This window comes from Thermobia domestica, chromosome 13 (genome assembly GCF_964235325.1).
Source record: "Thermobia domestica chromosome 13, izTheDome1.hap1.1, whole genome shotgun sequence".
NCBI classification, from domain to species: Eukaryota; Metazoa; Arthropoda; class Insecta; order Zygentoma; family Lepismatidae; genus Thermobia; species Thermobia domestica.
Genome location: NC_137466.1, coordinates 89,999,716 through 90,013,549, shown reverse-complemented (window position 1 = coordinate 90,013,549; position 13,834 = coordinate 89,999,716). Strand labels below are relative to the sequence as shown.

Here is a 13,834-nt window from a genome sequence, read left to right as displayed (position 1 = left end):
AAAGCTAAATTTCGTGACTTTTTCTTCACTTTCACGACCGTTTTCTGATTTCGTGACTTTTTCTTCCCTTTCACGACCGTATTCTGATTTCGTGACTTTTTCATGACTTTCGAGACCGACATATACCCTGTTTTATGACCCTCTGACTCTTTAACTCATTTGAGAGGATTTTTACCAGAACATTGTTCGTAAGCTTCTAGTTCCAATTCACATCTCAATACAAGCGTCACAGACATTTTGGCAATTTTCGCATACGCGCCGCCCTACTTTCATGAGCTCTGTTATCTGCGTTGTTTATGGCCTTCCGAGTCTAACGCGGTTTTTTACAGTTTCAGTTTCAACATATAGCTGAATAGTGTGATAGACGTATCTTATCGAGATTTTCAGCTTCTGGAGAAGTTTGAAAACTTCCCCTCTTTCCTTCCCTCTCCTTATGTAGTCTTATTACAGTAACACGGTTTTTGTATTCACCCCACTGCATAACGAGTGTTTACACAAACCACCTTCTATTTCTGCACCTGAACCAGCAATGACTTATGTTTTGCTAAGACTCATGTCTAAAGTTGTGACACTATTTATGGTATTATATATATATATATACTATCATATTAAGTAGCTCTATGTATTTAAAAAAAAACTTCAATACTATAACAGACTTACTTGTTTATATGCATTGGTTCCCACACGAAAAGGCAATGTCAGGCCGTCAAATTTTTCTGCCCAATCATTTAATGACCATGATAAGCACTTCCAGTTTTTAATTGTTGAATGAAACACAACAGGCTGTTGTAACTCGTTTAGTACTAAATTCCGTAAAACGGAGCTCGGAATTCCAGTTACTTCTTCCATCATATATCACGTCACAAATTCCTGCAAATGTGGATCAGCTAATGAATTTCAGAATTAATTAATACTTTCTGCATACATACACATTTTCAAAGTACTTTTGTAGAATTATATTACTATCATAATAAAGTAAATATATGATTATTATATAACTGAAGTACATCTGAATCATAATTAACTTTGCTATACAGCTTTTCAATTTTTAAACTAGTGCTTCTCGATCTTCTTTCGATCGCTACACATTGTTTCGTTGCACTAATTTCGCAGTACATCCATACATTTACGTCAAGACTAGTGTCACATACTGTGTTATTTACCCAACATTTTCCCTGTTAACTGATATTTTTGCTTGACGTATAGTCCTCTGGTGTTCAATAAATGGATGAAATGCTAGTTTAGCATTGAAAAAAATAATAAATGAATCAATAACTATAATCAATGGCACAACCTGCATCCTTTCCCAAAATGAGATAACTCATTCTAATCCTTCATTAGTCCTACATCTTTGTTGTGACAGGTTACTTAAATTTTGAAAGAAACACATTTGGCCCAGGGGGCACAAAATTTACTCCCCCAAAATTCGTCTATTTGTTTCTTTTCCTAAATCATAGGCCATATTGAGAGGAATCATATTTGGATCGACTAGTTTAAAAAATAATAATAATTTAGAATATAAAGAACTCTTCTTAAGCTTTAATGTACATTATTTTATAGCTTTAATTTTATTATTATTATTATTGAGCAGAAGTTAACAGTTTTAAACAAAAAGAATTCTCGGGCTTCGTTTCCGCAGATTTTCTATAAATACAAATTTTCTAAACACATACCATCTACTTGGAAACAAGATGCCAACTTTCAGCGTGGGTTGGAGGCATTGAAAGACATTATGTTGGTGAACGATGTGGCAGAGAGAGGTGTGAAACTGATACAAGAATACGGGAGCATTCTAAGGACAAGAAAGAAAAACAATATATACTGCAGATCGTCAGTGAATACAGGAAAGATTGGTTTAATCAGGTAATAGAATTTGAGTAGTTATTCACAGCCTTCAGTTTTGATTTATTATTGTCATTTAGAATCTTTATTAAGTATGTATTTTTACGTACTTCATGTAAATAATTTCAACATAGGTTCGTGTGCACTGTGCCACTCAACATAGGAATGTGCTATTATATAACATACATAATTGCTTTCTTGTTACTTTTATATGCCTCTTTTAAAATACTTCTGTAAACTATGAGAAAAGACAATATTAAAGGATATTAAACTGTTATTATAAAGGTAATGACTATTATATGATCAGAGATAAGTCGAAAATAAAGATAAATCTGTATTTGTGATAAAAAGCTACCCCAAAGCTCTGTCACACGACCCTGTTTCTATTTAAAATTTTGAGTCTGAATCCAAAATGGTGGACTTCAAGATGGCCGCAATTATGGTACTACTCATTTGCAGGTGTGGATCCATCTCCACTACGTTTATCCAAAATATGATCTCTTTCCCTTCAGCCGTTTCAAAGTCAAGGGTCTATTCCAAACTTTTGCCGTATACTATATAATATGATATAAGTGCATTCAAAAGTTTAGTTCGCTTGGGGCTCGGTTAAATATTTTTCAATTGGGCCTTTTCTTTTTTTTTCTTTTTTTTTTTATTAATTTGGTCCGACATGGAACCAATTTAGGGGTTGGGAGGAAAGAAATTCGAAAAAAAAATTCTCCATATAATTAAGGACCACCCTGAGATATATATATATATATATATATATATATATATATATATATATATATATATATATATAGGGTGCGGCACGTAAAACCGGCCCGTCGTAATATTCTGGTATATTGTGTTTTTGGCAACACTTAAATAATCTACCTTCCTACCAAGAGATGGCGTGTCGAGGTCGGGTCGACTTACGTGACCTGCAGCAGTCACGTGCAGCCGCAGCCAGTGAAACTTGTCGAAACCAGTTGAGAAAAAGGCATCGTTGTGTTAAGCCGGGTGAGTGTCAGTGTGTGATAATGCCGTATTCGATACCCGAGCGTGTTGCCATTGTTGAAGGGTTTATTCTCACTGGATCCTTTGTGAAAACAAAGAATTTGTTTCGGGAGAAATTTCCAGGACGTTCTGTGCTAGCAAAAAGCACCATTCAGGAATTGATTGAAAAATGGCGGCGTACAGGATCGGTTCAAAATGCTCCTAGGAACAGACGACCATCTGTCTGCACACCTGAATTAAAGATGCAGGTGGAGGAGATAATGACAAGAAGTCCTCGAAAGTCAACCAGGAGATTGAGTCAACAGGTTCATGCGAGTGAGAGAAATTGCAGACGTGTTTTAAGGGAACTGAAGTTAAGGGGACAGCTGCATCATTGTCCCTTGTGCATGAGATGTTTACACCAGAGAGGACAATCAGCAAAGGCTTGTGGCCTCCTCGGTCACCAGACTTGTTCACGTGTGACTTTTACTTATGGGGACTGTTAAAGGGAAGAGTATACGAAACAAATCCACACACAATTGAAGAACTCAAGACCAGGATCCAGGATGTCACCAATAGCATTACAACACAAGAACTGACAAGGGTATATATGAATCTCCTCAATCGTGCTCACATGTGTGTTGAAGTGGGCAGAGGACACTTTCAGCACCTGCTGTGAAGGCTGCTGTGAAGGTGAGTAGTCATATTCAATACATTACATTTAATTTATGTGTTGTAGTTAATCATATTCAATACATTACATTTCATTTTATGTGTTCACTTTACGGGACGGTTTTACGTGCCGCACCCTGTATATATATATATATATATATATATTATATATATATATATATATATATATATATATATATATATATATGGGTGATTCCACGAAAAAGGGAAATTTTCACTTGGAAAATTTTTGTTCCGTTGATGGTCGCCTATTTCAATAAAAATATCACATGCACTTACTACTACTAAGTACATGTTAATTTGGTGTTCAGCAGAGCTGAATCGTTATTTGGTGTAGTAAATAAAAAATAATAAACTTTTCAGCACCCACGGAGTTGAGACCATAGGTCACGGAGTTGAGATTAGTTAACACGAAGTTGAAAATTGCTGTGGAGTTGAGAAACGTGATACATCTGGGTGATAAGTTTTGGTTTATAAGTGATTAAGCTTATAATTTACATAAAAATAGAAATAATTTTCCAATAGTTTTTGTAAGTTAGAATTATTCTCCTTATGTTGAATAAAATTCTAACAAACTAGATGACACGTAATTTGTTATACAAAAATACTCCAGAAAATACTGCAAGCATATGAAAATATATCTAATGAAGGTTCCAAAATTGAGTATATATATATATATATATATATAATATATATATATATATATATATATATATATATATATATATATATATATATATATATATATATATATATACAGGGATTTATTTGTAGCCAGGGAAGCCTGGGAATTTCCCCCCTTCTAAGTTTTGGTTTCCCTGTCTCTAGATTTAATTCTATCTTCCCAGCCTGGGAAGATATTTTCCACCTTTCTTAGGCTATACAATCTGTTTTAAAGTACAGTAATTCAACTCCATATTTTAGTAACAATTCTTTACCTTTTTAGTATGTTTATTGTCGTGAGCTATGCTGGTCTTGCTTATAGAATTGTTTCCCGAAGAAAAATCTTGCAGCTGATACCACTGATTAACAACTTAAAAAGAACATAAGGAAATGGATATTAGACTATATTTTAATAAAAGAAAAGCTCCTGATGATTAAAAGGGCAAGTAATTCCGGCACACAAAGTAAGAGGCTTTCGTGTTAATTGTGAATGAAATTCGTGTTAAAAAGACAACTGTGATACTTAAAACTGCCTATGTTATTGTGCAAAATCGTCTCTCGTTTACCGTGCATCTTATTAAATAGTAAGAAATAAATGGAATGAACCTCGAACAAGTTCTCTACTCTAATGTTACGTGTTCAAATATTATTGACTTTGTAGCTACAGAAATGACCCAGTATCTTGCGAATTCCGATGAACCCTTCGCGCTAATGATGGACGAATCCTCCACTGTGTCTCATAAATCTGATCTCATTGTGTATATCCGTACTGTAGTTAATCAGGTGTGTAGCAAATTATTTTTAGGTTTATTTGAATTATAGGTAACAACAGGCAGAGGGGTTGTAATTCCATAGTTAAAATATGTGAAAGTATGAATCTTTCCAAATTGATATTACGGGAAAGACCTATAGTAGTTTGTATTGATTGCGCAAATAACATGCAAGGCGAAATAAATGGTGCTGTTTCTTTACTCCAGAGAGAATTAGACACCAATTTATTCGTGTTTCATTGCATGAGTCATAATCTGGAAACTGGCTGTTCACAACGTTGTAAATACGATTTCAGATATGGTTCATTTTCAAAGCCTTGTAGAGCGATTGCACAGTGTGTATTCAATGTTCCCCGAAGAACAGGAGAGAAATCGAATTAATATCTGGAGAACTAAGTATTCGCCTCTATAATATACTAAAGTTTTTGATGTACGGTGGTTAGGCTGTTCATACCGTTCAATAGAAGCATTGCGGAAGTCCTACCCTGCGCTAGTGGAACACTTTCGAGAAGCTTCTACAAATTTGCAGAGTAGCTTTCAGCAGCGTGCAATATTTTCTGATCTGTACGTAAAACTCACTAAGTGGAATTTTGTTTATGAAATGTCCATGATCCGAGATGCGCTGGAACCTCTACATATTCTTAGTCTGTTTCTACAAGAAAGGTCTGCATTCCTTGTACAGGTAATAAGCAAAATTGAAAAACTGTAAATGTTCTGGAAGCGTTGAAAGAAAAAGGCGGCATGTCCATGGAACAATTAACGTCAGTTTGAAGAAACTGTTCAGTTTTGTGGAGTCTCGCTGGCAAAACCTTTAGACAATTCTCTTGTGAAGTACCACAAAATAAGATTGCAAGGGTCTAGCAGATAACATACGCTCGAAACATTCAGTGGGGCCGAGGTTTTGCTACAATCCAATTGGCGAGAAGAATTGTCTGCAAGAAAGTTAAACGGCGACAAAGAAGTAATGTAAATTTCAAAAAGAAAAGAAAAGAAAAGAAATGAAAAAATAAAAATTAGAAATAAAAGAATTAAAATTTTCCTCTGATGATTCAGCCAAAATTCTGCAGGAATTTGGAGAGCATAAGATGAAACCTAATATTGGCCCAAATCTACAAAATCTTAACATGGAAATCAGTGTTCTTCCAGTTTCTTCTGCAGAGTGTGAGAGAAGCTTTTCCAGCTTAAACTTCCAACATACTGATACTAGAAACCATTTATCTGTAAAAACCCTCGAATTTATTGTTTTCATAAATGTTAATGGACCAGATATTACCTCGTTCAATGCAGAAAAGTATGCCATCAGCTGGATAAAAAATGGACATCATGACATCATGCTACTACCAACAAATCAACTGGGAAAAAGACAGTATCCGATATAAAACAACCTCGTATTGCTACACTATTTTACGTATTGCTAAAGTGAGGTACGGTGTGAAAGTATTGTTAATTTCTAAAGACAGTGTTAGATAACATGCCGTAAATCATGATTCAGCTTAACCCTGTCTTTGTTTAATTCTGGATTCATTTTAATACCAGTATATTTTGTTGGCCAAAAGTTTACTTTTAGCAGAAGATTGATAGGTGCACACATCCCTGAATCTAATTTTATTAAGTACAAGGAGCAAAATGGTACGAAAACACTTATGATAATGAGGAATGACATATAGTAGCGTCTTTCCCCTTCTATTGAATAAAATTAGGCTCAAATATATGTGCACCTATCACTGTTCTGCCCAAAGTAAACTCTTACCTTTTGTTGTATTTATTGTTCGGGCTGGGAATTTGGTCTTTAAGGACCAAATTAGAACAGACTAAAGAATTACTTGTCATAGCAAAACCGTTTTACGTAGGAATGTGACACTTGTTATGACAAGGTGTGCAGATTGCAATGCAACTATAGGGCTTTTACTGGATGCTCTACACTTGCCCTCAGCAGTAGGACAAAAAGTAGTAAGGTAACTAACGCATCTAACCAAATCTTATCTAACGTACCTATCCGTTTTTTATCATAAAATTGTTAATAAAAAAGTTTAAAAAATGATGAACTTGGGGGTCTCCTATCGAACTAGTACCATAATTTCAAAGTAGGTAGGTTTAAAAATATCGTTGTACCAACCCCACTTTAAAGTTGTTCTGTTATACGGAACACAATCTTGCATAAACATTCCCCCCTTCTACAAAATCCACAAATAAATCACTGTATATATATATATATATATATATATATATATATATATATATATATATATATATATATATATATGAATATGTAACGTAAATAAGAAAAAAGAAATACACATACACTTATCGAATATTGAAAAATTATTGCGCTTTCAATATGTTGACTATCATATGGAGAGGACAAACTTTTTACATAAGCTTACGAAACAGACGAAGTAGTCACTAAACCTGTCTATTGTCTACTTCATTTGTTTTCTGAGCTTATGTAAACCGTTTGTCTTCTCTGTGTGATCAAGTCCACACGTCGAAAGTGCAATACTTTTTCAACATTTGGTAAGTGTATTTGTACCGTATATTTGGTATATATACAAGGTGTTTCAAAACAATACACACATCGTTTGGGAGCTGATTTCTGACACCAAGATAAGACGAAAAGTATAGACAACTGGGTGCACAAATGCTTCCTTTCGGAGTTATAGGCTGCCGAAAACATGAAAAAAAATGAACTTTAAAGGTCCATAGCTCCAAAACTATGAGATCTGCCGTAGCCGGGTCACGACTTCACTTAGGAACTAATATGTGCACTATCCAAAAATATGTTTCAGAATCCTGAGGTACTCATGAAGCAATTTTTATAGAGGGAGTTTGGTTACGGGCGTATAATCTGAAGTACTCACCAACTACTTTTATAAAAGTTGTTGTGGAAGTACCGCAAGATTCTGAAACATGGATATTTGGATAGCGCACATACTAATTCCTAAGTGAAGTCTGACCCTACTACGGTAGGTCCCATAGTTTTATGCTATGGACCTTCACCTTCAAAGTTAATTTTTTTTTCATGTTTTCGGCAGCCTATAACTGCGAAAGGAAGCATTTGTGCACCCAGATTGGTCTATACTTTTAATCTTATCTTGGTGTTAGGAATCACCTCCCAAATGTTGTCGGTATTGTTTGAAACGCCCTGTATAATGCACACTAAATGACAGTGTAAGGCACTCATCACTTCTGTTTTCTTTGGATAATTCGATGTTCTTTGTTAAGTAGCCCTCATTTTCCACTCCAATGAAGGAAATGTCTTGAGGAAACAGGGAAGGGCTGTTCTAGTCTACACAGAATGACAACTGCCAACGCTTTTTAAACGTCAGGTTTAGTAGGCCAGGAGAAATTCCTCCCGATCCGCGTCATAAAATTGACTGTCCGCATATTGCCCTCAGACTCTTCGACAATCTCTGAAAAGAAAACAATTAGTTGATCATAAGATTCAGACGTCAATAGGTTAAAAACAGATACCATCCATCTTGACTTGACTGAAGTTTTACCTCCGGCTACCTGACAGCCCCAAATCTGAACTTCCGCGAAACACTCCTTAAATGGGCTAGGACCCTCCAGCCGGTCTTTGAGTGTGAATGACACGTGGTCAGCGTGTCGGCTCCTACGACCGTTGCGATGGTCTGCGCGATCAGGTTTCAGTACATCTCTACTCAAATGAGTTTTTTAATTGCCTTACTGTGCGAAGTAAACACCATTAATTTTTGAGCTTCCACCGGGAAACAAACCCAGAACCACGCACGAAAGGCGAGCATACCAGTCACTAGACCATAAACGAGCTTTATTTCTATCAATATATTGAAAGAACAAATATTTGGAAGAGCATGAGCATAACAAACACTACAGGATTATCAACTCCGTGACTTGTCTCAACACCGTGGATTCCTTAGTTTTCAGATGGACATGGAGTTGAGAACCATGGAGTTGAGAAAATCGAATATAATTTATTTTTACCGGCCCACTTTTTAACCAGTACATGTGAGTAATTGTGTACGAATTTTCTACGTTAAGGCGTAGGTTTCTCAAGGGAAAGAAGGTATATACCATACAAATATATTCAGTAATAAATACCATGGTGTTGAGAATCAATTAATATACGCACCTGCTTTCCACACACAAAAATATTTTTCCTATAGCTTTTAACACATTCTTCAGTCAAACATGTCTGCCTTGTCTTCTTGTGGGTGTTGCCAATGTGGACGACCATGCTATCTGTTGAGAGCAATGATAATTTTTTCTATTGCCATGGAGTTAAGACGAAATAGAGGTGACAGAAACGAAGCATAGTCAGGCTTTCCAAAATAATCGTTATAAAGATTTACTTTCCACAAAACCGAAACATTGAAGTGTTCTCTTCCATTTAATTACCATTAAATGATGTTTGATTTGCGACTTCAGTTGTAATTTATTGATTAAAATCAGTCAACTGTAGTCTGTGACAGCCCACGGTGTTGAGAAATTGGGTAATAATTAATTTTTTACGTATGTTTCGTGTTATATTTGCAAACTGTTATACATGGCATACCTACTTTGTGACGGTTACTACCAAACAAAATAAAAATGAGGTGATTCTTTCTAGTAGTAGTTTGAAGAAATGCCCGTGACAGAAAATTTCCCTTTTTCGTGAAATCACCCATATATATATATATATATATATATATATATATATATAGTGTTTCAAAATTCAAAATACCGATAACGTTTGGGAGGTGATTCCTGACACGAAGATAAGACAAAAGATAGTCCAACCTGAATGTAAAGATGCTTCCTTTCGGCGCTATGATCAGCCGAAAATTTGTCGGAAGAATGCAAAAACAACCATAATTCGGAAACAAAATGTCGGATCGAAGTCGGGTAAAAGAGAATGTATATTATGTTTAGTTGCAGATTCCATTAATGCACAATTGAACTTGGCGCATGCGCTGCGTAAGGGTGAGCCCCAAAGACCCTGAACAATTCCTGGGGTATTTTATAAAAAGTTAAAAAAAAGTAAATAAATAACAATCATGTACAGTATTTTAACGAATAAAAATAACTGTACATTGCTCAAGTCAGAAAAGTACTGTTAGGATTCAAAAAAAAGGTAGAGATACACATGTTTGATTTACCTACTTTCTCTCAATACAGAATAAATTCTCATAGGAAGAAGTGAAGTGAAACAAAGTCTTAACGTCTCACGGTTACGTCTTTTAGGATAATAGAGACAAATGAAAGCTAATTATTGGGAAAGAATTCGTGGATCCGGCAACTTCCATCAGTCATAAGATCTAACTTTAACAAAGGAGAATAATGAGAAAAGAAATGTGTATGGTTAATAAGACACTTTGTTTAATTACATGCATCAGAGTCCGTTGTGAATCTTCATATTCTTTTAAGATGTTTTCATTATTCAAACGACCATATTCATTGTAAATAACTTTAAATAGCTGCTGTGAACTTATCTCTAAAGACCTAAAAGATAATTGTTACTCCTAAGTCATATAGTTTAGCTCTACAAACAATAATATTACGTATTACTTACTGTAATAATTTATAAAATATTACTAAAATCCCAAAATATTATTTAAAAGTCGTGCAAATTTTTCTGATTGTCCAGGTAGAAAAGGCTTCAATGTTGACAAATCCATTGTTTGGAGAACTTGTGTAAGACCACTACATGTACAATAAAGAACATGTCCATCTATAAATAATTGTTCCGCCAATTCGATTTGATGATTATCCATCAGTTCTTCGTTTACCACAACCACCAATGGCTTTCCTGCACCTAAGACTTCCAAACAAGTACCAGCTCCTGCGTGGCTGATTACCAGACTAGCATCTCTTATGTCTTCCGCAATGGAGTCTTTGAAACGATAATAGTTCAACTTAAAATCATCACATAAATTTTCCTTGGGAATAGTTGACCCGGAACCAATTTGCATCAAAAGACTCCTATAACCTTTATCCTTCAATGCCTGAAACCATAATTTTATGTTAAAAAAAAGTCCAGTTTATGTATCGTCTTATCTAGCTAGTCACTGAAATAACACAACAACTAACGAACATCTGATGACCTTTAAATTTAACGGAGATCTAACTTTTGATAAGTCAAAACACAAACAATGTAAATAATATATATACATGTTATATGCCAGCAATGAATATTTCCCTTTTTTGTAATGTATTGTACTTTTGAATTTTACGTCCCACAATTCTACCCTTTACGCTAAAGATGATGATGAGAAATGAATAGTGCAAGAAGAGTTCATAATATCCATGGCCCGAGTGGAATTCGAATCCGCGACAGGACTCGCCCATGCCAGAAAACTATTTTTTTTTTAATCGAAGTTATATAATTAACATTTTTTCTTTTTAATTTAGTTTAACGTCCTACGAATTATCTGATAATCGCGAACCAACAGAGAGTGGTAGCTAAGAAAACAATATTATAGTGAAGCAGTCGTTACTAATACAACGTAAGTACGTACGCAGAATGTGACTAAGGAGCCACTTTTTTTTTTTTTTTTTTTTTTTTTTTTAAAAAAAAGAAAAATTAGCAACGCTGATTTGATTCAACTATTCGCAGGACCTTCGGCGAAACGCAGATAGTGCGCCGTGATAGGAATAACCCTCAATACTCACCCTTAATTACAGATCACATTCTTGCTTCCAGTAGCAACCACAACAAACACTATTGGTACTCTCTCTCAACTTCGCCTATACGAAGCGAGGTATTGTTTTACGCACTGCGTAAGAAGAAAAAAAAAAAAAACTGGTGAAAGAGTATGTGAATAATGATTTCTTTGGCCACCCTAAATCTGAAAAGTTACTATCAAATTAAATTTCTAGTTTTACTTCCAACAATTATATCTGTTCGCTAAAGAGGACGAATGATTTGTGAAAGAATTAGCAGAATGCCTGTTCTTTACACGAAAATAAGGATATAAAAAAATTAAAATCTACATATATTTTTCTGATTTCAAATATCTGTCAATGCAGGTTTGTGTTTGCTAAAATTATGCTCACAAGTGCTCCTCAATTCCTTCTAAATAACTTTTCACATCAAGACAGAATTAAGTAGTGTTCTCGCATCAGGAAATAGTATTCACTCAAATCCATATTTTTTTATTTATTTAATACCAGTACATATTTTTCGGCATTACCGGTATGTATGGCTCTAAGTGCATCATGTATGAGCAATGTCGTCTCTCGACGAGTACATCATCCAGGGAAGGAGAAGAAAGGCAGGAAACGATCTGGGATCATCCCCGCAATTGCCTAGTACGAAGGAAGGAAACACCGGAAAAGTCTCATTCAGGATCGCTGGTCTAAAAAAGCTGTCCAGACCGAATGTCCCCACCTGGAATCACACCTGGGACTTCTCGCACCAAAGGCGAGAGCGTTAGCGACTACGGTACGCTGGGTTACTCAAATCCATAGAAATAGTTAGCCAAATTTAAGTAAAGTTCTGTCATCCCGAAATATATATATATTTAAAGGACCTTATTTTCTCAAAATTATGTTGTAAAATCGCTTTCTTACATCCTAAATCGAATATTTTTTTTATTCGTTTCGTGGAAATTGTTACTCAAAGTTTATATCACTCAAACCAAATTTTCCAAAAATCGACCTTAAGGTTGGTTTAAAGGGACAAGTTTCGCCGATAGATAGCGCTAGTTTTCGTATCTCTCACATGTATTTTTTACCATTCACAAAAAAAATCACGATTTCTCTTACAAATTTCAACCTACAAACTTCAAACTTTTAGAAAGGGAACTTCATAATCTATCGAAGGCAATAATCCTTGCCGATATTTTATTTAGAATTTTCTTCATTGTTGAAATTGGTTGATTGTTGAAATGGATATCCAAACCTTTAACAATGGAACTGTTTGAACAATGAAGAAAATTCTAAATAAAAAAAATCGGCAAGGTTCGTTCACTTTAATAGGTTATGAAGTTCCTTCTCTAAAAGTTTAAAGTCTCTAGGTTGAAATTTGTACGAGAAATTGTAAATTTTCGTGAAAGGTAAAAAATACATGGGAGAGATACGAAGACTGTAGTGCCATCTATCGGCAAAACTTGTCCTTTTACGCTAACCTTAAATGTTTTCTCAGTGTTAATAATTAGTCAAATTCTCTTCTTGTATGAAATATTCTTATTGTGTGTTCAAGGAAAACATTTGTATAAAATTCCAAGTTCTTTTGCCCAAGAGTTCTGAAGATCTGGTAAAAGCCGAAGAAAATATTCAAGGTCAACTTTAGATCTGTAAACCTTCCTTACTTCCTCAGACTATAGGAAACAGGAAATATTTATACAAGGTGTGTGAGAAAAGCAATGAGACTGGCAACGTTGTGTCTACCAGCCTGTGCTAGACCGGTTTGTATATCCCTTCCACTTTTTCAGCCCGAGTTACAACTCCGTACAGCTAACACATTATTTTTGACAGCGCCATCAGTGAAGTTTTGTTTCTGTTGTTTGTTACAGAAATGGACCATCGTAATTTAGAAAAACGTTGTGCAATAAAGTTTTGTGTTAAACTTGTGAATCCGCCAGTGTGACTTTTGAAAAGTTGAAACAAGCCTATGGGGAACACTGCTTATCAAGAGCACAATTTTTCCGCTGGCACAAATAATTTTTTAGATCAAGAACACGTTGAAGATGAACCTCGCTCAGGGAAACCTTCAACTTCAAAAAATGACGAAAACGTTGAACATGTGAGCACTCTTGTGAGATCAGACCGTCGTTTAACAACAAGGATGATGATTGAACAGTTAAATTTAAACACTTTTACCGTATATCAAATTTTGACAGACGATTTGAACATGCGAAAGATTTGTGCCAAAATGGTGCCGAGAAACCTCACAACTGAACAGAAGGACAATCGGAAAAACGTGTGCG

At 35.1% G+C, this 13,834-nt stretch overlaps 1 protein-coding gene across 5 annotated transcripts in view; it reads right to left on the bottom strand.

Annotated features, from left to right (window-relative positions):
- HSPBAP1 (HSPB1 associated protein 1) overlaps nucleotides 1–13,834 on the bottom strand; it is a 69,778-nt gene that overhangs the window by 45,176 nt on the left and 10,768 nt on the right. The window contains exons 1-2 of one of the 5 annotated variants that reach the window (XM_081736053.1): nucleotides 10,477–10,614; nucleotides 661–870 (exon numbers count right to left, since the gene is read on the bottom strand). The exons of 1 other annotated variant lie outside the window; for it this stretch is intronic. In XM_081736053.1, coding sequence (XP_081592179.1) covers nucleotides 661–852 — 192 coding nt within the window. In that variant the 5' untranslated portion in view covers nucleotides 853–870; nucleotides 10,477–10,614. Of the gene's footprint in view, nucleotides 1–660; nucleotides 871–1,673; nucleotides 1,891–4,451; nucleotides 4,544–10,476; nucleotides 10,615–13,834 lie in introns of those variants that run through there. 3 more of the 5 variants (XM_081736054.1, XM_081736055.1, XM_081736052.1) reach the window with 3 other exon arrangements.